At 42.2% G+C, this 27,642-nt stretch overlaps 1 protein-coding gene across 1 annotated transcript in view; it reads right to left on the bottom strand.

Moving 5' to 3' along the window:
* Window positions 1-27,642, bottom strand: part of MYO3B (myosin IIIB) — a 386,918-nt gene that overhangs the window by 312,146 nt on the left and 47,130 nt on the right. The window contains exon 7 of the mRNA XM_040441512.1: window positions 11,778-11,923. Coding sequence (XP_040297446.1) covers window positions 11,778-11,923 — 146 coding nt within the window. The remainder of the gene's footprint in view (window positions 1-11,777; window positions 11,924-27,642) is intronic.

Here is a 27,642-nt window from a genome sequence, read left to right on the forward strand (position 1 = left end):
CATCGGATTGGAGAAAACTCCGATCCGATGGTATATTAACTCCTGACTTTACATTGAAAGTCAATGGGGGACGGATCCGTTTGCAATTGCACCATATTGTGTCAACGTCAAACGGATCCGTCCACATTGAATTGCATTGTAAGTCAGGACGGATCCGTTTGGCTCCGCACGGCCAGGCGGACACCAAAACGACTTTTTTTTCATGTCCGTGGATCCTCCAAAAATCAAGGAAGACCCACGGACGAAAAAACGGTCACGGATCACGGACCAACGGAACCACGTTTTGCGGACCGCGAAAAAAAACTGTCGTGTGCATGAGGCCTAAGCCAGATTTTTAATCGTAATAAGATGAATTTACAGAAGTAGTTGGTGAATCCCAAAAACCGCATAAGAGCTTCAGATTTTCGGGTCGATCCCACTCCAACACAGCACAGACTTTCTCGGGATCCATACGAAAACCTGAGGGTGAGAGCAGGTAACCCAGGAATTGCACTTCCTGAACAGCAAAAACACATTTTTCCATCTTCTCATACAATTTATTTTCTCTTAGGATCTGTAACACCTGTCTCACATGATCCTGATGAGCCTCAATGTCCGGAGAATAAATTAGTATGTCATCCAGATATACAACAACAAATCTCCCCACCAGATGATGAAAGATGTCATTTATAAAGTGTTGAAAAACCGCTGGAGCATTGGTTAACCCAAAAGGCATGACCAGATTCTCAAAATGAACCTCAGGGGTATTAAAGCCGGTCTTCCATTCGTCTCCAGTTTAGCTCCAGGAATAAGATTGACGGGACAATCATACTTCTGATGCGGGGGTAACTCCTGATTACCACTCTCAGACAACACATCAGAAAATTCGGACATGAACGAGCGTACAGTTTTAGTGGTGACCACAGAGAAAGACGCATTAAAACAGTTGTCCATGCAAAAATCACTCCAATCGAGAATCTGTCTCGCTTGCTAGTCGCTGGTAGGGTTATGGTTGCTTAAGGCTCCATTCACACGTCCGCAAGTGGGTCCGCATCCGTTCCGCAATTTTGCGGAACGGGTGCGGACCCATTCATTTTCTATGGGGACGGAATGGATGCGGACAGCACACAGTGTGCTGTCCGCATCCACATTTGCGGTGCGCGGCCCCGATTTTCGGGACCGCAGCTCTGCAAAAGATAGAACATGTCCTATTCTTGTCCGCAGCTTGCGGACAAGAATAGGCATTTCTATAGGGGTGCCGGGCGGGTGTGTTGCGGATCCGCAATTTGCGGGTCCGCAACACACCACGGACGTGTGAATGGAGCCTAAGAATGGTAAGCCTAAAACCATCGGAGCAGGCAGACCCTCCAACACATAACACGAGACAGATTCCTGATGGATGTCATTTACCACCTGCGACAGGCATTTTTGGGTAAGAGGTGCAGAATCAACTGCAAAGACAGAAATGCTTTTCTCTAGTGCACTAGTAGTCAGCCCATAAATACAAACAAACTGTCCATCAATCCGGTTAACCCCAGCCCCACTGTCGATAAATACCTTGATTTCCACAGTTTTGGATGCTAGTGCCACCTCGGCAGACAGGATAAATCGGGTACTACCAGTAAATTACAAAAGTAAGTTTACACCTTGACGCTGAATGTATGGACAAATATTCACGAAATGTCCCTTCTTTCCACAACAAAAACAGACTCCCTTCATATGACCAGAGCTCTTACCAGCAGTCCCAGGAGTAGCTCCCTCCAACTGCATAGGCTCCTCACAAGGCGTAACCACAGGTGTCTCTTTACCATAAGTGTCAAAGGAAGCCGCCACCTTATTTGACAGTACGTCCTGAGGGTGAGGACCCTTAGATCTCCCCCTCAGGCGTTTATCCAGACATACTGTACAGCAAGGGACATAGCTGCTTCCAATGACTATGGTTTTTCATGAAAGGCCAACACGTCCTGCAGCCTCTCAGATAGACCCTGACAGAACTGGCTACGGAGAGCAGGATCATTCTACTCCGTATCCATAGCCCATTGACACTCATCCCCAGAAGAGTATGGATGCAGCTTAAAGTACAACTTACACGATTCCCTGAACTGAATGAAATTGTCACTACCCCCAGAAAATCTGTCTGGGAGGGCAACCTTAGGTTCAGGGCAGGCCTGGTACCCACCATCAGAATAAGCCGCCTGTGGTCTCTGAATCCGTAAGACTGTCGCGCGGAGGTCAGCTACCTCCAAAGACAGTCCCTGCAGCTTTTCGACCAGTACAGACATAGGATCCATAGCTGCACTGAACGAAATGGCGGTTTTTATGGCGGTAGATAATGTCATGATCAGTGTGGGGGGGAAACTCCACACTGAACACAAGAGGGAAGGGGAACAGTAACTGGGCCTGGAAACTAGCGAAGAAACAGGTCACCTCCTAGACAACCCTAATCAGGGCCCTAACTATCTATCAATATGAATAGACCCTGAAGGTAGGAATATTCATATGCAGGATACCTAGGCCTTTATATCCCTATTAGGCCCTGGAAAAGGTTCGGACCAGAGACAACCCATTCCTCCCCAGATGGATGAATGGAAGTCTCTGTCTCAGGCCCAGATACAAAAAACAGGGACTATAGCAAACACAAACAAACGTGACACTTAACTTAAACTCACACCAGCCCAGCCAAACCCAAATGAAGCTATCTACCGCATAGTCAGAAGGGTGGGGTCAGACTATAAAGGGTAGAAGTGATGACCACTGAGCAGTAGCTGAGAAAAGTGAAGTGGTCATTAACCCTATCAACACTGAATCAAGAGAAATCAAGGAGGCTGTTAGATTCCTCCACGCTCAGCCAATCTCCTTGATTTCCTGACATCAGTCACCTGAGGGACCGTGACAGTGTCACTACAACACCAACACCAGACATCCCCTGCCTTGTCCATGATGTTTCAAACTGTACTGCTGCTGGTGCCGCTACTAGTATCCCTACACAGCTACACACATCCTGCCTTGTCCATTATGTTCCATAACGTGCCACTACAAACCTAACACCACACATTCCCCTGCCTTGTCCATCATGTTTCACAATGTGCCACTACAACACCAACACCAGACATCCCCTGCCTTGTCCATGATGTTCCATAATGTACTGATGCAACTGGAAACCCCACTCTGTAAAGTATAACAAACCTGAAACTGCTCACAATTTTGGATCCCTTGTCAAAACAAGCCATTGCTTTCTCTATTACTACTGTGTGTGTCTAAAAGCCAGCAGACAACTTCCCCCAAAGTGGTATTATTTTTGACTATTTTTCAAATTTAAAAAGCATAAAAAATCTTACAGTGCAATGTGTTATTAAACAGGCTGTTTGTTACCACCGGCTGCCTTCCATTTACCCATAGTCATATATGTCACTTTGACATTATAATGCTATCTTGGTGTTAAAGAGCTTTAAGGCGTTGGATATGGTCCTAGGAGACCTCAGTCATACACGACTGTTTAGGGCAACTGGGGCACTTTTGGTTTGGTTTAATTTTATTTTGTATTAATCAAATCAACATTTTACCCTTGAAAAACAATTAAAAATGAATTAATAAATAAATTAAATTAAAAAATAAAAGCTAAAAATATGTATCACCTAAAAAAGGTGAAAAAAATCATTTACATAACTGAACAGAAAAAAAAGTTATGGCTTTCAAACACGAATGTACCAAAAAAATAAAAATAGTGAAAATAAGCCGGGTCAGAAAGGGGGTGAATGACCCGATCTTGAACTAGGTTAACTTTGGTTATTGTTAACGTCATATCTTCCTACGGTATCCAGCAGGAAGTGCAATATCAATGTTCAGGTTTACCAAAATATGTTATATCTAATGAAATGACAAAACTTCTATGGCAGCTGATAACAACTGGTTCAGGTCAGTGGCCCCTTAAATCCATACATTTGAATTTCATAGTCAGATCCTTGCAGTGCCAAGTTGAGCTATTAAAATATTTTCCTCAGACCTCTCTGGCTCTTATATTTCCTTCCAGATATTTGTGGATTTTAGACACATTTAGGGGCTGCTGGTTCTATTCATCTATCATCTGAAGGTTGGTAATAGAAGAATTTTATAATGTAAACTGGTCCTCTGAGGCAAATGGTCATTGAACAATCCATATTTCTCACTTTACTCTGGAGCTGACATGCTGTTAACTCCACTTGTATGTATTGATGTTCCGAAAAAATGCAAAGGGAAAAATATTTTATTGGAAAACATTAAAAGCTTGTGCCTGAAGTGATGTGTACTGCCTTGACTTTTTCCATATCATGGATGCATATGTATTAGCAATTTCTTAAAGTGTTTGTCCAAGGAAGGCAACACCAGGAGCAGTGTTCCACTAGTCGCTGCAGGTCCTACTTCTGATCGGCTGATCACAAGGTGTAGGTGATAAACGTCAATAATTGCCCATCCATGTAATGTATAGACACCTGAGGTCTGCCATAATGTGACTGTGTCATCACAAAATAACCTATTATTTAAACTTTTAAAAGTTTTTATGTTAAACAATTCTTTCCGATTCCAAAAAAGATGCGACACGGTCTAAAATGTAAATAAATGCAAATAAAAACAGACTGTAACCAAAGTCTTCAAAATTTTATTTTGGGAACATTTTTCTGAATTTGTTTCACAATTTTTATACGCAGTTTTTCGGAGATTGGTGGACCTCTGTCCATTTCTGCTCCTAAGATGCTCTGCCTCTCTAACATGCTCTTTTTATACCTAGTCATGTGACTTAATAGCAAAATGCTCCTCCAGCAGTTTTTTTTTTTTTTATCAGTACCATATACTTTTCCAGCCTTTTTTGAGATGTGTTGCTGCCATCAAGTTGTAAATGAGTTAATTTTTTTCATGAAAGGGTAAAATGTCTCACTTTCAGCATCTGCTACATGTTCTATGATCTATTGTGAATAAAATATGGGTGCATGAGGTTTGCAAATCATCGCATTATTTTATTTACATTTGTTAAAATTTTACCCAGCATCCCAATTTATTGGGAATTGGGGTTATCGAATTTTTGGTTAATTTTGTTTTATTTTATATTGCACTATCTACGGTATATCTATTTTTGCACTGGCCACTAGGCCTAATAATATGGTTACACTTCCATGCTGAGACACAAGTCCAGAACCCTGTATTAAAGGTTGACTACCAAGGGCCCACCAGGATAACGCGCTTAGGTCAAGCCCAAAGGCAAACCGATTGGTTGGCACACTGGTTCCACAACCATTGACTGTAACACAGGTTGACCTCGGGGTAAGCTTTATGACCAATAATGTGATTACTGAATGAATGAAAAAATGAATGAATCATCACTTATTGACCATCATGTCTAATATGTCTAAAATTGAGTAGGAAACGCAATGCATTTCTAATCTGCAAAGCCCCTTAAAGAAGCATATTTTCTGATTTAGCATAGATTGTTTTTTCATGTCATATGGCAAATGATATGCATTAAAAATGGAGATTAAAGGGGGTACTGTGTGAGTCAGTCAACCGTAGCCTGTAATTTTCTTGCTGCAATTCCATAACTGAAAGCCATAATGTGATATTAGCATAGTTTTTGTTAAAGCAATCAATTCTAATATGAAGTGTGTGTGTTACTATTGATTATATTAATGTGTTGCTCTTTTGAAGTCATTTAAAGAAAAGTACTCAAGTTCGGACAATTCTTTATGTTGAAAGCCGCATTCTCATCACACCAAGCACTGACTAATGCATTATAGCAATATGCACCAAGTCATAATATGGGTCAAGTGCGTAACTGCTAGGGTAGCAGGTAGAGTAGCTGCAATGCAGGGGCTAAGGAGGACAAGTGTATCTCTTAAAGGAGTGCTGGATGTGAGGGCCAGAGAACTCTTGATGGAGAATGGAAATGCTTTGAGAAAAGAGGACAAGAGTGAAACACCGGGAATGAAGAAGAATGAGTGATATAGGGGAAACGATATTTAGAATACTGAGGGACTTCGGCGAATTGGAAAGATACAAGGAACAGATACAAACACTGCTCCATCAGACCAGTTGAGCAGTTTACTAGACCATTAAAATAAAGTCTGGAGAATGGGGAACGCCCAGGCTTCCCTATGGCCAAATAAATTGAATGACAAAACCATGTGGTCAAATGACCTTGGGTGCTAAGGTTGTTGGACTTCTTTTGGCTAATTACCAAGCTGTCCATACACATTAGATAAATAACAGTCAACCATCCTATTTGTATGACGCTCCTCCGATGGCAGATACTGGGGAAGACAAAGATCAGGCAGCTGCCAGAGGACTCTGACAGCAGATTTCTTTCTCTCCTCATTCACTACACATGCATGCTCGGCTGAACTGAGCAAGCATGTCTATGAAGTGGTTGGGAGAGATAGAGTTAGGCCAACAGCTATCTAATGTGCATGTCTCATGACAAGAAGATTCTAGAGATATTGAAATGTATTTTCGCAGTAAGTATTATATATAAAAAAAAAATACTAAGTGAATATTCTGCTACACATGGACTGATTTTGGAAATTGAGGACCCCTTGCGATTAGGACGTGGAGGTAATGATTGAACACATCTCCAGCCATAGCTGAATTTTCAGCATTAAGCTGGTTGTGGTCAAAGGCTGTGATCCAGGGTGTGTGGCAGAGGATCCCTGTCTCAGCGTCTCCTTCTGGTCACTCAAGTAGCCTGGCAGAGTAACTTCTTCTACGCACTGATCCCTAATTGCAGAACACTAGGGGCTCTAACTGCTCTTCTTATATAGAGTTTCTAGCTGAACTAGAAGCTTCTAAAGGGAGGGGTGGAGTGGAGAAAGAAAGGCCAAACTGATACAATGTTACAATTTTCATCTGTCATAGACTTGCATTACAACTTCAGTAATAGTCAACGGGAATGATGGAGCAGTTTTTCCACCACACAAAACAAGTCTTCAGACATAATAAGATAGCTAAACCAGATATCCAAAAGGTCAGCCTCTCTGGTTTTGGAAGTAAACAAGTCTGGATTTTTCCCTCCAAAACATACTCTTCTTTAACCCTTATGTTAAATACTTTTTATGGGATAACTACTTTAGTGTCCTTCACCTTCACCCTTTTTGTTTGTAACTGGTAGTCTGAGAGTTTTACTCCCTATTGTCACCTCTCCAATGTCCTTAGGCAACAAAAGAGGCAATTTCTAATAAAGAACGTTACATATTTGACTGTATATTACATTTTATTGAGCCTTTAATCAATCACATCAAAGTCAGGAAAACAATGTCTATGTAAACTTCTGTTGCAAGAACTCTCCGATACCTATTAGAGCTTAGCTTAAATTTTTCCAAACACAATTAATTATCTCATACAATTATATTTCACTGATGAGTAGAACATGATTACTGGATGTAACTTGTTACTGGTGCAATATTATATTTACTGCCGTGTACAGTATCTGTACTATACATAGTAAAATTGATGATGATCCTGTTCTCCTGGAACAAGCAGATCCTGCTGATTATTGGCTGTTCTTGATTGTACTAATCACTGATAAAACACTGTACTGTTGTCTATCACAGAAGATTTACAATTCTGTGCCCTTTGCTGGTGCTTTTGGATCCGCGGCATGGACAAGGGTAGAGAGAAACCTATTTAAAATAGGCTATTTATGATGTACAATGTTAATGCCGAGGCTGAACTTATGGGCCCCAATGTAAAATGTAAAACAACCACCTCTTAATAAACCTGGTGCATTTCAAACATAGCAAATCTACTTATGTACAAATGGCAGTCTTGGTAATTCTGGATCTATATATGTGAACTGCCTGCAAAAGGGCACTCGTAGATCGCAGCTTCTTTGCTTATGACTTGGGTGAAAGCGAGAGGTTTTGGAAAGCTCCAGTGGCAAAGAAAATTTTTGAGAACAGCTGGACTTTCATAATTTTTTGTTGCCAACCCCACTCCCCACATACGACTGTAGACATTTATAGCAATATCAGCTGGAGATTACATTAAAAAAGTGATTAGCGGTGGTGTGACTGCTGATACCATGCATTTACCATGCATTACACTTGGTAGTAGTCTTTTTAGCAGGTATAGTCCGTAGAAGGAGGTGACTGTCCTTGCACATATCTATCTGGTGTAGAAAATAAAAGTCCATGGTGCGAATACTGTTTTTCGCATTTGACATTTTCCATGTGACAACCATTGCAGACCGCGAAACTGCATGTGGCCCCAAAAATCAGGGAGCCCCCTGCTGCTCCCTGGCAGCCAGGTTCCCCCATCATTTTCAGATGCACCCCCATCCTCAGGTGTGGTGCTGGCAGAAGCAATGAAGTGACATCATAGCGCTTGTTGCACCTAGCCATTAAACAGATTGGAGCAGATCAGCAGTGAGAGATCTGCTCCATTTGTCATGAGAATGGGGCTAGGTGAGTATTTATTTTGGAGACACTAAGAGGGCTCCGTATTGTGGTGGGAGATACATAGGGGGCACCATATTGTGTCGGGGGCACATAAGGGGAACCCTATTGTAATAGGGCACATAAGGGAGGATTATTCTGTTTCGGGGCACATATGGGTGTATTATACTGTGTTAGGGACACATAAAAGGTCACCCTATTAGTGGTGTAATGGGACAGAGCATAGTAGTGCTACAAGGCAGAGCATAGCAGTGAGACAGGGGCCCCCCAGACATAACTTTGCTTAGGGCCCTAGACATGGATAATCTGACTCTGCTCCTTGCTCATGTAGCAGTCAGCTATGCTTTTAGTGTTTAACCAATCCATTGGTACCAAATACCTAAAGGGAGCAAACGAGGCTCATCTACTGTAACAGTACAAAACAGTATTAATGTCATTTTTTCCACATTTTCATTTTTTCAGATTATCATAGTTCTATCATTCATAGTGTACAAAAGCAATCTTTTAAGGATTTCCAAGCCAGGATATATCAAAAAAAAAAATTAAAAAGGTATCTGCATGGCGTTATGTGCAACCACCATGTTATCCACTACTGGAGGCATGTAGCACCATGGTTAGGCCTCATGCAACGACCGTTCCGATTTTTGCGGTCCGCAAACCGCGGATCTGCAAAAAACGGAAGCTGCCCGTGTGCCTTCCGCAATTTGCGGAACGGAAGGCCCATTGTAGAAATGCCTATTCTTGTCCGCAAAACGGACAAGAATAGGACATGTTCTATTTGGCCCTTTCACACGAGCGGGTATTCCGCGCGGATGCGATGCGGGAGGTGAACGCATTGCACCCGCACTGAATACTGACCCATTTATTTCTATGGGGCTGTGCACACGAGCGGTGATTTTCACGCATCACTTTTGCGTTGCGTGAAAATCGCAGCATGCTCCTCTTTGTGCGTTTTTCACGTAACGCAGGCCCCATAGAAATGAATGGGGTTGCGTGAAAATCGCAAGCATCCGCAAGCAAGTGCGGATGCGGTGCGATTTTCACGCACGGTTGCTAGGAGACGATCGGGATGGAGACCCGAACCTTATTATTTTCCCTTATAACATGGTTATAAGGGAAAATAATAGCATTCTGAATACAGAATGCATAGTAAAACAGGGCTGGAGGGGTTAAAAAAAAATAAAAAGTCATTTAACTCACCTTTATCCACTTGCTCGCGTAGCCGGCATCTCCGTCTGACTCTTTTACTGTCTAGGACCTGTGGAGAGCATTAACTATAGTTTAAGGACCTGGGATGACGTCACTCCGGTCATCACATGGTACGTCACATGATCTTTTACCATGGTGATTCACCATGGTAAAAGATCATGTGACGTACCATGTGATGACCAGAGTGACGTCATCCCAGGTCCTTAAACTATAGTTAATGCTCTCCACAGGTCCTAGACAGTAAAAGAGTCAGACGGAGATGCCCGGCATCGCGAGCAAGTGGATTAAGGTGAGTTAAATGATTTTATTTTTTTTTTAACCCCCTCCAGCCCTGTTTTACTTAGCATTCTGTATTCAGAATGCTATTATTTTCCCTTATAACCATGTTATAAGGGAAAATAATACTATTTACAGAACACCGATCCCAAGCCCGAACTTCTGTGAAGAAGTTCGGGTTTGGGTACCAAACACGCACGATTTTTCTCACGCGAGTGCAAAACGCATTACAATGTATTGCACTCGCGCGGAAAAATCGCGGGTGTTCCCGCAACGCACCCGTGCATTTTTCAGCAACGCCCGTGTGAAAGAGGCCTTTTTGTTGCGGGGCCACGGAACGGAGCAACAGATGCGGACAACACACGGAGTGCTGTCCGCATCTTTTGCGGCCCCATTGAAGTGAATGGGTCCGCATCCGAGCCGCAAAAACGGCGGCTCGGATGCGGACCCAAACAACGGCCGTGTGCATGAGGCCTTAGCAGTGGTCCTTAGCACATATCCTATGAATCATTTGCTATTATAAGGTTTCAACCATTTATACTGTATTTGTCAAGATGCAGACCTTCAGACCAGAAATTCTCCCCCTACTTAGAAAAGGAACAGTATGCATGCACCAAGTAAATGACTTGATTTTCTTACTAAGGTCGATTATCATTGTCAATGTTCGAAGGCTTTGTAGCCATCAATATGAAACCGTTTAAAAGAAATCCCAAAATTGTGCATTTATTCATATCTCTTATCCTTCTAATCATCTTCTTCATCTTTTTATTCCCTATTGCTGCGATCGCCGTCTCTGAACACCTTCATCCGTTCATCTGATAGAACATATGGGTTTTAGCTTTCATATTTGGAGCCTCCCCTTGCTACAGTAATTGCTGTGACCTGTTCTACGTTCATCCAAAGACAACAAGATATGCCGCCGCTCGTGTCTGATTCATTCTTTCACGCTGGTGAGTTATTGAAGCCTGGGCTGGGTAAAAGTAGATAACATTATGACGCACAAGCTCATCTGCATATAAATTGAGCTAATCAGAAATGCAAATTGCAATCACGGAAAGATGTGAAAGGCGACCATAATTGTATGAATGTGACAGGAGCTTGGTTCAAATATTGTCATTGTTCATCTTTACGGCAACTAAAATTATTCGCGTTAGTGACTCTGATAAGAAAAAAAATATACAGATTTTGAAGCTTAACGTAAACCTAATTCGAAATTGTGCTATTTATTGTTTTATATTTTCTAGATCATTTATGATCATTGAAGGTCATTTTCTATTTAAATATATTACCAATGTTCTTACTGGTTTAGACAATCCCTGTAAAGGTTGGGGGTCTCTAGAATAAAGCCCCATGGGGCGATCTCCTGTAATTGGTTGCTATTGCTGGAGGGAACTTTTGTGTAGAGGCCCATTTGCACTGCATGAGCTCCCACTGAAGTGCATTTATTTCGATGGACGGAGATGCTCCACCAAAAACAAGAGTTTCCATTTACACAGCCATTGACTGTAGCTAATTTGGAAGGGGGAGGGAGTCTCCGTTGCCTAAACGTGCCCCCAGAAGAGCATATAAAAAGTATGGTCTATAGCAGATGTGATTTAATGATTGACGAAAACCTGGTATACAGTGTATCCTTTTTCATTGTGAAATGTGCAAAGAACAAAAAGAGATATAATATGCTCTGTTGCTCCATGCCACTGTCAGGCATAGATAAACTGCAGCAGAGGCGTATGGGTAATGGCATACAAATGCGCACAGCCAACATGTCAATTTATTACTCCCTATCAGTTTTTTTTTTGGGTAGCTTTCATTTTTTTCCCCCAGCGCATAGTTAAATTTGTATTTTCTCTAAATGCTACTAAACATCTGGTGAATCAAGACAGCCATCTAGTGTCCTACCTCGGGATCTTGAAGAGTGCTTTCACTGGGTGCATAGAGGACAAAGGCGGATCTCCGTCTGCCAGCTCGATGGCTGTAATCCCAAGAGACCAAACATCACAGCGGACGTCATAGGAGTAATCATACTGCTGCTCACAAGCGATGACCTATAAAAAAAAAAAAATCACAAGGCGGAGTTAATGTTAAGTCATATAAAATACGAAGAAATAACATTCGTTAGTTTTTTTTTTGTTTGTTTTTTAAACACAATAATATACGGTAACCCCCACCTATTCGTTATTCCCACAATCATCACACCATGTTCTATAAATGCAGCAATGGTAGGTCAGCAATGAACAAAAATAAAAGGGGAAAACCTCTGTTGAAAGCAGTTTTTTTGACTACTCCCCCCAAAAAGAAGTAAATAAAATATCCTACATTGCTACGTTGATGCAATAATAGAAAAAAGGTATCAGTTCTGGAATGGCAAGATGAAGAATCCCAAAATTTTGTGTGGTCCTAAAGAAGTTAGTATTAAGGCTCCTACGTTACAGGTATAAGTCATTAATCACATTAAAAAAAAATATACAGTATATTATCCCGAAAGTAAAGTTTCTTCTAAGCATTTACTGATATGACTATGGATTTATTTTACATTACTTTTCAAGTTTCTTTGATTATTATTTTCCTGTTGTAAACCAAGGGCATAGTTATAAGGTCTGCAGAGGTACTGGTTCCTGGGAGAATCCAAAGGCTATTCTGCTACATAAGGAAACACCAGTATTATAAATCACACATGATAGGTGGAAGATAGGTGGGAATGGCTTCCCAGGATGTTATGTGGACCAGGGGCAGTGGCAGACTGGAAACTTAAAGTGCCCCTGGAAAAAATACTAAAAGTGGCCCTGTTTTATAGTCGGGTCCAAATTGATGGAAGGCAGGGCCAGCAATTGTGCCACATTATACCACCAGAACAGAGCCAAATACCACAGTCCATCACAAAACATTGCCACCAGCAGCACAAAATAAATCCCCAAAAACTTCTACGGGCCGGCCATGAGGAGGGTTCAGGCAGCCCCCTGGGCATCGGCCCACCAGGAAATTTCTCTGTAAGGTCTATGGCCAATTCACCCCTGACCAGGGGTTGGACTTGAAAGGAGTCTGTCACATATTTCTACCATCAGTAACCATTGCCAATGCACTGTAGATTCCTCGAACATCATTCAAACAATACCTTTGTTAGCTTGATTGAACTTTGAACAATATGCAAATAAGGCACAAAGTGCTCAATATTTAAGAGAGCCCAATCCCGCCTCTTCAGTTGCCGCCAGTACCTCCTCTTTGCACTCACAACTCCGCCCCCTCAGTCTGTGATGTCACTATGGCTCTCCCCCTCCGACCATGACATCAGCTTCTCTCAGTACTGAAATCTCACACAAGCTCACACCGTAAATCTGTCTGCGACTGTGCACTGACGTACATACAGTGGGCATTGGGCTCACTATATGTACAGTCCATGCTTTTCCATTTAATTTTAATACAGAGAGAAGCTAATGTCATGGGCAGAAGGGAAGGGCCATAAAGACATCACCAGGGGCAGATTGGCCATAGACCTTACAGGGAAATTTCCCGGTTGGTCAATGTCCAGGGGGGCACAAACGCCCTCCTCTCTGCCACTGGCTGGGTACAAAACAAGCTAGCAATGGTAATTAACTATGTGAGAATCAGGTACTCATGTACCCGGCCAGCGACATGCCCTCCTAAATTCAACTATGTCCCACATCTCACCTCCTAAGCCCCCCTCCATATCTGAATCAGAGACAACTGGAAGAGGAGGAGAGAAAATGGCCTCTATTGATGGCCAACTTAGAGGGACAGTTTTAGGGCAATATATTGTGTGGCACTGTGGTATGGGGTATTTTGCGCTATGGTATTGCTGCCTCCCCCTACTTTTTTTGCCCCGGCTCCTGTCAATTTAGACCCTCCTACAATATGGGGCTACTTTTAGGTATTATTTTTCCAGGGCCACTTTAGGTTCCCAATCCGCCCCTGGACATCACAGACCAAAGGGATGGAGTTGTGAGTGTAAGGTGGAGATACAGACAGCACCAGAAGAGATGGGCTTGGGCTCTTTCAAATATTAATATGCCTCATTTGCATATAATTCTAAGCTCATTTTCTGGGGGTGAGAAACAGGGATTAAGATAATAAAGGTATGGTTTGAATGATGTTTGAGGGAGCTACAGTACATTGACATTGGCTACTGATGGTAGAAATAGGTGACAGACTCCCTTTAAAGTGCCTTGCTAATGTGGATGCAAATGATGGAAAGTCTTGACTCTTCAGAACTTGCTTCAACTTACTCCTCTCATAATAACCCAATTTTCATATGCCCTACCAAACCATATGGATATCATAGAGGAGGGTCCCCTCTATTAGCCAAGGCAAAGACTTACTTCCACTTTGAAGGACTCCTTGCAGCTATGTTCTACATGGCCCTCCATTCATTTGAGTGGGCGCCATGTATAACTTCAGTTGCCCTGCTGTGACCACAACTTTCCCCAGTGATAACATTGTTTCTGGAGCCATACCCGTGCAGTGAGCTGAATGCTGCCCGGTCTGCTTCTCTAATTAAGCTAAATGACATCTCAGTGTTTTGGCCCCACCAAACAGGACTGATTTGCAATCAGAAGCTCACCAAAACAGGCCCCCAACAGTTAAATGCCAAAGCACCAGAAGAACATTTTATGAGGTTCAAACATTTTAGTTCCTTTATTCAATGCATTAATTTCTAGTTTCCTAGCATATAAATGGTTAATGACCGATTGTTGTGGATTGTACGGGAAAGAGGTGGCAAAGGATGAACAGAAGTGAACAGAGGAGAAGGTCCTGGGCCCCAGTGCAAAATGTGTAACAAGACACTCACTTACCAAGTGCAATTTATACTACTGGTGTCTTCTTATTTGCAAAGGAAAAGAAAAAATAAATGAACCAGCACCTCCATAATGTATAGATATGAGAACGCAGGTGCACGCTACCTTGGCTGAAACACAATCCAATAGAACTACAAGTAACAGCACACTGCTCAATCAAATGCACAAAGATATAACCAAATAATGAATGCAAAATAAACTGCATGGTTGCTATACTCACTGTTAGAAAAAATAGAAGCTCTTTGCGCATATTATTGATCAAAAATATTTCGTGCCCATCTACCGGCGACAAGCTGGCTTCCAACAGATAGGGCCTACTCTAACACATGCCTCTCCTGGGCTAACAGCCTACAATATGGGCAAAGGAAAATCTTCTCAAAGATTGTATGAGAAGCCATGGATATAGTCAAAGGACCTGAACTAAAGCCAAAGGTCATATCAAGGGTACAAGGGCCTGCTAACTTCTGTGTGTGGCCTTCGGCAAAGAGTTAGGCCTCTTGCACACGAGCGTGTGCTCCCCGTGGCCGTGCTGCGGCCCGCACTTTGTGGGCCGAAATGCACGAACACCCACCGTGGGGCAGCCGCTGCGATTCGTGGACCCATTTACTTTAATGGGTCCGCGATCCGGACGTTCCGCAAAAAGATAGGACATGTTCTATCTTTTTGCGGAACGGAAGTACGGGATGAAACCCCACGAAAGCACTCCATAGTGCTTCCGTAGGGTTCCGTTCCGTGCTTCTGTTCCACACCATTCCGCATCTCCGGATTTGCGGACCCATTGAGCGTACATGTTCGTGTGCAATAAGCCTTAGTCAAAAATACAGTAGTGGAGATAAAAGTCCAGCATGCAGAAATTTTTTGTCCACAAAAAAAAACGTTCTCCCAAATGGAAACTGAACAGATCCCATTATAGTCAATGGGATGTTAGGCTCGGTTCCTGTCAGTTATGTGCCGAATCCAGCACTTCCATTATTTCCGTCCTTCTTCTCCAATAACAGAGCAGAAGAATGGAAATAAATAGTGCTAATGTGAAAAAGCCCTTAGAGTGCACTCACATTTTCCGCTATTGAAAATCCGTTCCATTCACCTGAATGGGGCGTGCAGTAATCCATGTGCTTCCTGCCCCGTTCAATTGAATGGAACTGATTTTGTGGGAATTTCTGCACCACAATCCGTAGCGTGTGAGTGCACCCAGGGTTGCACCTAGCCTTTCTGCTGCCTTAAACGAAAACTGAAACTGTGGCCCCCAATGCCAATTTCTTAACCTAACCACATTGCCACAATGAAAGCACCCATTGCCCATTGCCCTTCCGCTGCACGCCTTTTACCCCTACCTGGTGCTGCCTGAGTCAATCGCCTCAGCTGGCCTCATTGGTGGTGCATCTCTGAGTGCGCCCTTAGATTGCCAACCTTCTTTGCTTGTTTTCTCTGGTAACTTATCCAAAGTTTACAAAATTTTCAAAAGGATAAATTGGAAAACCGTAATAAATGCTAAAGACGATAAGTAATATATGTCTGCATCTCTAGTCATTCAAAGGTTCTTTTCAGGACAGGTCTGGATGGCAGACTAGTTGTCCACGGCCTTTGTTTCCTGTGGCCACAAAGCATTGAATCCCTAGTAGTAACCTGAGAGTAGAACATATAAACTTTCAATGCCCTGGATCACCACAAACTTCATCATTAACCTCTTCATTGCCCTGAACTGCCAAAGATTTTCTCTTGTTATCCCAGGATTATTACTTATAAATGCTATGCTAAGGAATAAGTGTTTGATCAGTGGACGTCAAACTGCTGGGACCCCCACTGATTACAAGAACAGGAGTCCTATGTCCCCCATTCATTCTCTTATGGGCTTCTAGAGTACAGTACTCTGGCAATCCCATAGAGATTAATGGAATGGCAGCAGGCATACTTGACTGCTACTCCATTCGTACGTTGGGTTGAGGCACAGAACCCCCATAATCATGATCATGGGGGTCCTAGTGGTCAGACTACCACTGATCAGACACTTAAGTCCAAATCTTGGTACAACCTCTTAAACTATTAACTTCTACACTATTTAGTCACTCTTGGTTCCGCTTGCATCTTGCTTAGAATATCTCAGAAGTGGTTGCTCCTACAAAAAAAATCTGCTCGGTGTCTCTTATTTCTTACATAGAGTACTTTGCTTTCCAAGTAGTCAGAATTCAAGTCGACCCCCAGCGTCCCGGCTCTTCCTGTTCCCTTATATTTCATACATTGAAAAGGCAGTGATTAAATTCAAGTCAGATGAAAACCGAAGGGACGTAGAGGACATTCCAAAGGGTAGAGTCAAACTCATTGGTATTTTGAAGCCTCCGTTCATGGATGCAATGACAAGGAAACACAAGTGTAATCATTTCTTTTGTATTCACATTGTTATGGGTGACACACACCTGATTTACATTTTAATGAGCTCCGTGATGGAATAAATATTTGTAAAACAATACAAACGATAGGACAGAGCGACCAGAGAGGATGGAGACTATAGAGAGCACAAGTAAGAAAGCGAGATTGAAACTGTAACTACTGAATGGAACTCGGCCTGGATATTATTCTAGAAGCTGGGAGGACGACTTAATCAAGATAATGCTCTACTTGACTATTTATACTACTATACTCTATTTAGGGGTAGACTTCTGGGCAAGGGTATATATAAAAATTATAGGACCCCATAGCAAAACTCACAGTGGCTCCCAATACCCAATGCACTATGCCTTAATTGGGCTATTTTCACATCTGTGTTTTTGTTTTCCGGTATTGAGATCTGGCAGAGGATATCAATACCGGAGAAAAACGCTTCCGTTTTGTCCCTATTCATTGTCAATGGGGACAAAACGTAACTGAAGGGAACAGAGTGCACCAGAATGCATTCCATTCCGTTTGGTTGCGTTCCCATACCAGAAAGAAAACCGCTGCAAACTGCGGAGCAAAACAGATCCGGCATGAGACACAATGCAAGTCAATGGTGGCGCCTCGGACACAAAAGAAAACAGATCCGGCACCCATTGACTTACAATGGTTTTAATGCTGATCCGTCATGGCTATTTAAAAGATAATTCAACTGGATCCGTTCATAACGGATGCAGACGGTTGTATTATCAATAACGAAAGCGTTTTTTGCTGATCCCTGTCGGATCAGGCAAAAACACATTTGTGAAAGTAGCTTTAAAGGGGTTAGTAACATAGTAACATAGTACATAAGGCCGAAAAAAGACATTTGTCCATCCAGTTCGACCAGTCATCCTGCAAGCTGATCCAGAGGAAGGCAAAAAAAGCCCTGTGAGGTAGAAGGCAATTTTCCCCACTTTAGGGGAATAAAAAATTCCTTCCCGACTCCAATCAGGCAATCAGAATAACTCCCTGGATCAACGACCCCTCTCTAGTAGCTATAACCTGTAATATTACACTCCAGAAATACATCCAGGCCTCTCTTGAATTCTTTTATTGTACTCACCATCACCACCTCCTCAGGCAGAGAGTTCCATAGTCTCACTGCTCTTACCGTAAAGAATCCTCTTCTATGTTTGTGTACAAACCTTCTTTCCTCCAGACGCAGAGGATGTCCCCTCGTCACAGTCCTGGGGATAAATAGATGATGGGATAGATCTCTGTACTGACCCCTGATATATTTATACAAGGTTATTAGATCTCCCCTCAGTCGTCTTTTTTCTAAAGTGAATAACCCTAATTTTGATAATCTTTCAGGGTACTGTAGTTGCCCCATTTCAGTTATTACTTTATTTGCCCTCCTCTGGACCCTCTCCAGCTAACTTTGCTATGTCTGCCTTGTTTACAGGAGCCCAGAACTGTACACAGTACTCCATGTGTGTGTCACGGATGTAGTAGGGGAGAACACCAAAAGACAACAAGACGGAAGGGAAAAGACACTAGGCCTCACCGCTAGGGAAGGAAAAGGGTCACCACCTATGAAACCCTGCTCATGGCCACAACTCCTATCCGTATGGGCACCTCTCGATGGTAGAGATGCCCATACACAGGAAGCTAGAAAACCCTGGTGGCCCTCAGATGCCCTAGACTAAATGACAGGGAAGAGACAACCCGCTCCTTCCCTGGTGAAGGAACCAGCGTCTCACTGAGACCTAGTAAACAACAGAGGGGGGAGGAATACAAAACACAACAAGCGGAACACTTAACTTCTAAGGAGATGGATGATCTGGACTTCAACTAGAACCACACTCCAGCTCCTTCAACACCAAATGAAGCTATCCAGAGCAAGGAGTAATGGGTAAAGTCAGACTAAATAGGGAGAGGTAAAGGTCACATGATCCACACCTGAACAGGAGGTGTGGACATACCAGCAACACACAGACAAAGTGAAACCAAAAGATGCTGTCAGATCACTAATGAGCAGATAATTTTTCAGACCTTCTCAAACCTGTCACCAGTGTGACAGTGTGGTCTGACTAGCGATTTGTAAAGTGGTAGGACTATGTTCTCATCACGGGCATCTATGCCCCTTTTGATGCAACCCATTATCTTATTGGCCTTGGCAGCAGCTGCCTGACACTGGTTTTTGCAGCTTAGTTTGCTGTTTATTAAAATTCCTAGATCCTTTTCCATGTCAGTGTTGCCGAGTGTTTTACCATTTAGTATGTACGGGTGACTTGCATTATTTCTTCCCATGTGCATAACTTTACATTTGTCAGTGTTAAACCTCATCTGCCACTTATCTGCCCAAGCCTCCAATCTATCCAGATCCCTCTGTAGCAGTATCCTGTCCTCTTCAGTGTTAATTACTTTACATAGTTTAGTGTCATCTGCGAAAATTGATACTTTACTATGCAAGCCTTCTACAAGATAATTAATAAATATATTGAAGAGAATAGGGCCCAATACTGACCCCTGAGGTACTCCACTAGTGACAGCGACCCAATCTGAGTGTGTACCGTTAATAACCACCCTCTGTTTTCTATCACTCAGCCAGTTACTTACCCACATACAGATGTTTTCTCCCAGTCCGAGCATTCTCATTTTATATACTAACCTTTTATGCTGTACAGTGTCAAATGCTTTGGAGAAGTCCAGATATATGACATCCATTGATTCGCCGCTGTCAAGTCTAGAACTTACCTCCTCATAGAAACTGATTAAATTAGTTTGGCATGACCGATCCCTCACGAAGACATGCTGATATGGCGTTATTTGCTTATTTCCGTTGAGATGCTCTAACATAGCATCTCTCAGAAAACCTTCAAACAGTTTACCCACAACAGATGTTAAACTTACCTGTCTATAGTTTCTGGGCTCTGTTTTTGGACCCTTTTTGAATATTGGCACAAATATTTGCCATGCGCCAATCCTGTGGGACATTCCCTGTCAGTAGTATAGAGTCCGCAAATATCAGAAATAAGGGTCTGGCTATGACATTACTTAATTCCCTTAGGATACGGGGGTGTATGCCATCCGGTCCTGGCGATTTGTCTATTTTGATCTTTTTAAGTCGCTGTTGTACTTCTTCCTGGGTCAGACAGGGCACTTTTAATGGGGAATTTATCTTTACATTCTGCATGTCATCTGACAGTTTATTTTCCTCAGTGAATACATTGGAGAAAAAAATATTTAACAGCTTTGCTTTCTCCTCGTCGCTCTCTGCGACTCCCCCCTCATTACTCTTTAAAGGGCCGACACCTTCAGATTTATACTTTTTAACATTTATATAATTGAAGAACAATTTAGGGTTAGTTTTACTCTCTTTGGCAATTAATCTCTTGGTCTCTAGTTTGGCCGCTTTTATTTGTTTTTTACATGTTCTCTTTTTTTCCTTATAGTTTTTCAGTGCTTCCGTGCTACCCTCCTGTTTTAGTGATTTATATGCTTTCTTTTTGTCATTTATTGCTTTCGTTACAGTTCTATTTATCCACATTGGTTTCTTTTTGTTCCTTAACCTTTTATTCCCATACGGTATGTACCTCTCACAATGAGATTTTAGGATGCTTTTAACCCCTTCAGGACCGGGCTCATTTTCACCTTAAGGACCAGGCCATTTTTTGGAAATCTGACCAGTGTCACTTTAAGTGCTAATAACTTTAAAACGCTTTGACTTATCCAGGCCATTCTGAGATTGTTTTTTCGTCACATATTGTACTTCATGACACTGGTAAAATGAAGTCAAAAAAATTATTTTCTTTTGCACAAAAAAATACCTAATTTACCAAAAATTTGGAAAAATTTGCAAATTTAAAAGTTTCAGTTTCTCTACTTCTGTAATACATAGTAATACCCCAAAAAATTGTGATGACTTTACATTCCCCATATGTCTACTTCATGCTTGAATTATTTTGGGAATGATATTTTATTTTTTGGGGATGTTATAAGGCTTAGAAGTTTAGAAGCAAATCTTGAAATTTTTCAGAAATTTACAAAAACTCAATTTTTAGGGACCAGTTCAGGTCTGAAGTCACTTTGCGAGGCTTACATAATAGAAACCACCCAAAAATGACCCCATCTAAGAAACTACACCCCTCAAGGTATTCAAAACTGATTTTGCATACATTGTTAACCCTTTAGGTGTTGCACAAGAGTTATTGGCAAATGGGGAGGAAATTTGAGAATTTCATTTTTTTTGTCTAATTTTTCATTTTAACCCATTTTTTCCACTAACAAAGCAAGGGTTAACAGCCAAACAAGACTGTATCTTTATTGCCCTGACTCTGCCGTTTACAGAAACACCCAATATGTGGCCGTAAACTATTGTACGGCCACACAGCGGGGCGTAGAGGGAAAGGTGCGCCGTTTGGTTTTTGGAAGGCTGATTTTTATGGACTGGTTTATTTACACCATGTCCCATTTGAAGCCCCCTGATGCACCCCTAGAGTAGAAACTCCCTAAAAATGACCCCATCTAAGAAACTACACCCCTCAAGGTATTCAAAACTGATTTTACATACGTCATTAACCCTTTAGGTGTTGCACAAGAGTTATTGGCAAATGGAGATGAAATTTGAGAATTTCATTTTTTTGCCTAATTTTCAATTTTAACCTATTTTTTCCACTATCAAAGCAAGGGTTAACAGCCAAACAAGACTGTATCTTTATTGCCCTGACTCTGCTGTTCACAGAAACACCCCATATGTGGCCGTGCACTACTGTATGGCCACACAGCGGGGCGTAGAGTGAAAGGTGCGCCGTTTGGTTTTTGGAGGGCTAATTTTGCTGGACTGTTTTTTTTACACCATGTCCCATTTGAAGCCCCCCTGATGCACCCCTAGAGTAGAAACTCCATAAAAGTGACCCCATCTAAGAAACTACCCCCCTCAAGGTATTCAAAACTGATTTTACAAACTTTGTTAACCCTTTAGGTGTTGCACAAGATTTAATGGAAAATAGAGACACAATTTCAAAATTTCACATTTTTGGCAGATTTTTCATTTTAATATTTTTTTTCCAGTTACAAAGCAAGGGTTAACAGCCAAACAAAACTCATTATTTATGGCCCTGATTCTGTAGTTTACAGAAGCACCCCATATGTGGTCGTAAACCGCTGTACGGGCACACGGCAGGGCGCAGAAGAAAAGGAATGCCATACGGTTTTTGGAAGGCAGGTTTTGCTGGACTGTTTTTTTTGACACCATGTCCCATTTGAAGCCCCCCTGATGCACCTCTAGAGTAGAAACTCCATAAAAGTGACCCCATCTAAGAAACTACACCCCTCAAGGTATTCAAAACTGATTTTAGTTAACCCTTTAGGTGTTCCACAAGAATTAATGGAAAATAGAGATTCAATTTAAAAATTTCACTTTTTCTGCAGATTTTCCATTTTAATATTTTTTTTCCAGTAACAAAGCAAGGGTTAACAGCCAAACAAAACTCAATATTTATGGCCCTGATTCTGTAGTTTACAGAAACACCCCATATGTGGTCGTAAACTGCTGTACGGGCACACGGCAGGGCGCAGAAGTAAAGGAACACCATATGGTTTCTGGAAGGCAGATTTTGCTGGATTGTTTTTAGACACCATATCCCATTTAAAGCCCCCTGATGCACCCCTAGGTTAGAAACTCCAAAAAAGTGGCCCCATTTTGGAAACTACGGGATAAGGTGGCAGTTTTGTTGGTACTATTTTAGGGTACATATGATTTTTGGTTGCTCTATATTACACTTTTTGTGAGGCAAAGTAACAAAAAATAGAAATTCAGAAATTTCATCTCCATTTGCCATTAACTCTTGTGGAACACTTAAAGAGTTAACAAAGTTTGTAAAATCAGTTTTGAATACCTTGAGGGGTGTAGCTTTCAAAATGGGGTCATTTTTTGGAGTTTATACTCTAGGGGTGCATCGGGGGGGCTTCAAATGGGACATGGTGTCAAAAAACCAGTCCAGCAAAAACTGCCTTCCAAAAACCATATGGCGCTCCTTTCCTTCTGCGCCCTGCCGTGTGGCCATACAGCAGTTTACGACCACATATGGGGCATTTCTATAAACTAAAGAATCAGGGCAATAAATATTGAGTTTTGTTTGGCTGTTAACCCTTGCTTTGTTATGGGAAAAAATGAATTAAAATGGAAAATTTGCCAAAAAATAGCTGTTTTAGCACTGTTTTTATTTTTTATTATTTACAACGTTCATCTGACAGGTTAGATCATGTGCTATTTTTATAGAGCAGGTTCTTACGGACGTGACGATACCTAATATGTATACTTTTTTATTTATTTAGGTTTTACACAATAATATCATTTTTGACACAAAAAAAAAACATGTTTTAGTGTCTCCATAGTCTGAGAGCCATAGTTTTTTCAGTTTTTTGGCGATTGTCTCAGGTTGGGTATCATTTTTGCGGGATGAGATGACGGTTAGATTGGTACTATTTTGGGGTGCATATGACTTTTTGATCGCTTGTTATTACACTTTTTGTGATGTAAGGTAACAAAAAATTGCTTTTATGACACCGTTTTTATTTTTATTTTTTTACAGTGTTCACCTGAGGGGTTAGGTCATGTGGTATTTTTATAGATCAGGTTCTTACGGACATGGCAATACCTAATATGTCTACCTTTTTATAATTTATCAGGGTTTTACACAATAATATCATTTTTGAAATAAAAAAAATTATGTTTTAGTATCTCCATAGTCTGAGACCCATAGTTTTTTTATTTTTTGGGCCATTGTCTCATGTAAGGGCTCATTTTTTGCGGGATGAGGTGACGATTTGATTGGTACTTTTTTGGCGTACATGCGACTTTTTTGATCACTTTTATTACCTTTTTTGGGAAGTAAGGTGGGCAAAATGTCAATTTCCTCATAGTTTTTATTTTTTTATTTTTATGGCGTTCACCGTGCGGGGAAAGTAACATGACCGTTTTATAGATCAGGTCGTTACGGACGCGGCGATACCTAATATGTGTAGTGTATTTTTTTATTTTATTTTTATTCAGTGATAAATGTGTTTTTTTGAAACTTTACTTTTTTTAACTTTTTTTTTGACCCAGACCCACTTGGTTCTTGAAGATCCAGTGGGTCTGATGTCTGTATAATACAGTACAGTACAATATATTTTGTACTGTACTGTATTTTACTTACACTGAACAAATCTATGCTTTTAGCATAGATCTGTTCAGCACCATGGACAGCAGGATGCCTGAGAGGCGTCCTGTTGCCATGGGAACCTTCCCCGTCTGCTCAGTACTGGTCAGAACTGCGCAGACGGGGAAGGGTAAGCACAGGGCTGAGGGGGGCTCTCTGGGGGCTCTCTCCCTCTCCCATCGGGGGGCTGCAAAGGCACAGCAGCCCCCCGATGGGAGAGGGAGGGAGCTCCCTGCGCTGTTAACCTTTTCCATACAGCGGTCCGTACGGACCGCTGTATGGAAAGGGTTAAACGGCTGACATCGCATCGCAGATGTCAGCCGTTTATACCAGGGTGCCAGCAATGGTATACCCACTAGGCACCTTACCGCACATCCGCACCGCCTGCGACACCCCCCCTGCACCACCCGCCCACATAATATCATTCAGGGGTGCAGGGGGGGGTGAAAAATATTTATTTTAGACATACTAAAGTTTCTGATCCCCGCGGTCAGGGACCGCGGGGATCAGAAACCGCAGAAAGCGCTACAAACCTCAGGTCTGAATTGACCTGCGGTTTGCAGCGATCGCCGACATGGGGGGGTCACAGGACCCCCCTCGGCATTGACCCAAGGTGCCTGGCTGTGTGTGACAGCCGGGATCTCAGCGCTGTCACCATGTCTGCAGACATGGTGACAGTTTATGCCATGACGTGTATACTCATCATGGCGCGCTAAGTAGCAGTGCGCCATGACGAGTATACTCGTCATAGGTCGGGAATATTTTTACACTATCTCCTTCTCTGATCGCTTCCCTGACAGGAATTGTGGCGATCAGAGAAGGAGAAGCACATAGTCCCTCCCTAACCCCCCCTTACCTGCCCCGATGCGCTGCGATTGGTCCCTCTGCAGTAATGGACCAATCACAGCGATCGTGGGCGGGTCAAAGCTACAATACAGCTCCTGCCGGCTTCTCTGGTTGCCTAGCAACCCCAGCACGCCGGCTTCACTGAAGCTTCAGCGCTTCGCTCCCTGCGCTGACAGTGAAAGCCGATCACGTACATGCACGTGGGGATGCGGTGAGGCACCACATTCCCCCACGTACATGTACGTGATGTTGCGTAAAGGGGTTAAAGATATCCCATTTTGTGGCTGTATTTTTATTTTTGAGGACTTTGTCCCAGTTAGTTAGACCTATGGCCTCTCTTAGTTGGCTAAATTTAGCTTCTTTGAAGTTTGGTATTTTTGTTCCTCCCTGTAGAAACGCTCTTTTGAATGATAATTGGAAGGATATTACTTTATGGTCACTATTTCCCAGGTGTCCCCCAACCTGCACGTCTGTTGTTCTGTCACGTCTATTGGTTAATACTAAGTCTAGTATGGCCGTCCCTCTAGTCGGGTCCTGAACCAGTTGGGAGAGGTAATTGTCTTTGGTTATTGCCAAGAACCTGTTTCCCTTATGAGATATACAAGTTTCAGTTTCCCAGTCTATATCTGGGTAGTTGAAGTCCCCCATAATAACCACCTCATTATGATTTGCCGCCTCGTCTATCTCGTTTAGTAGTAGATTTTCTGTGGACTCCACATGTTCATGTCCCTCACTTATATATTCCTGGAGTGTAGGCTTTAGACAGGACTTTACATAAAGGCAAACCCCTCCCCCTCTCCGGTTTTGACGATCCTTTCTAAACCGACTGTAACCTTGTACATTAACTGCCCAGTCATAGCTATCATCCAGCCATGTCTCAGTTATTCCCACTATGTCATAGTTCTCCTCACACATCACTAATTCCAGCTCCCCAGTTTTATTAGTCAGGCTTCTGGCATTAGTATACATACATTTGAGAGGTTTATGTATATTTTTTACCCTACACCTTTCCTTCTGAACTGTTCTAGTCCCTCCCTCCTGTCCACATTTTATTAAGTATTGGCCTATTAGCTGTTCATCTACAACTCAGTGTCAGAAGCAGACAGCTCCATCAACTTTGTAGTGGACTGAGCTCATCCCTGTAGTGCTGCTTCCACTAACTTAAATTTTTGGGACTCTGACCTATCCAGAGACCCATTTTTTGCCAGGACGATCTCTCTAACTGGACCAAAAAAGGGACATAGCTTACCCAAACCATATCTAAAAACTGGCCTTTGGGGGAAGCATTCCTAGAAGGTTACAGTGTTCCCTAAGGTGTGGCTTAAATGTTTTGATTTTGAATTTTTTTAAAGGTTGGTAAGTAGGCCATTGGGGTGCCCAGAGGGCTAGAACAGGTCACACTCATACATAGTAGGTATAAAACATATTATATACAATTATATATACAATCTAGCACAATTATGTCACATTTTAAAGACGTCATTGATTACGTATTACGTATTGTATGTACAATCTACCCAAATCATGGGAGTTAATTTTAGATAAATAGTGAATAAAAGTAAACAGCCCGAAAGCTATTAACCCAAATGTGACCTCGAATCCCCGGGTGCCATCCACAGCCTTTTGAATTAGGGCTCATGAGTGGCAGGAAAAAACTCCAATTATCCCCTTCCAACATAATCTGATACACGGAGAACACTCTGATGGGAATTTTGAAGGGAAATAGGACAACAATGAACACAAAAACACAGCATTTCCACAGGACATCAGAAAGTAAGGCCTGCAAATAGCAAGGCAAACAATGAATTTAGTTCTTTATCAATCCTTGTTAAAGGGGCTTTTTAGTTCAATAAAAATTGGTTCCCCATGTAATGACAATTCAGAGGCATCTATTTGTATGTCTCTGTGATGTGCCATTCCTTTATTATTCCTGTTAGAATTCATGAATTGCAGTTTGCAATGAAGGTCCAGATGGGTGTTATCAGTTGGGGGGGTGCCCCTGCATAGTCTGACACTGGCAGCACTGATTGGACATTGCATTACAGACGGTTGGCAATTCATTCATAAACTTCTAGAAGGAATAATAAAGGAATCGCACAACATACAGTCATAAGAAAATATACTCCAGAATGATTATTAAATGGAGAATGCAAGTAGTTACTAAAACAGACATGTCAGGAGAGGTGATAGCTTCCCCCCTCTGCTGACATTATGGGTGCCACTCTATTCCCTGATGCTCTCCAGTGTTTAGTACCGCCTGGAGGCAGATAGCTGCATCATAGTTATCAATTTTTTAATTTTAAATTATCTTTTGTTTAGTTTTTTTTTACTGGGTTATAAATCTCCTGTAGTTGTCAAGATACATTGATAGGAAACATTAAATTGTTTTCCAGGGTCGACACAGGAAATGGCTTGGACTGTCTGCTCAGCCTGTCACTGGCAGCAGCAGTGACCCGCCTCAGCCTGTGACTGGCAGCAGCAGTGACCCGCCTCAGCCTGTGACTGGCAGCAGCAGTGACCCGCCTCAGCCTGTGACTGGCAGCAGCA

This window comes from Bufo bufo, chromosome 7 (genome assembly GCF_905171765.1).
Source record: "Bufo bufo chromosome 7, aBufBuf1.1, whole genome shotgun sequence".
In the NCBI taxonomy this organism is placed as follows: Eukaryota; Metazoa; Chordata; class Amphibia; order Anura; family Bufonidae; genus Bufo; species Bufo bufo.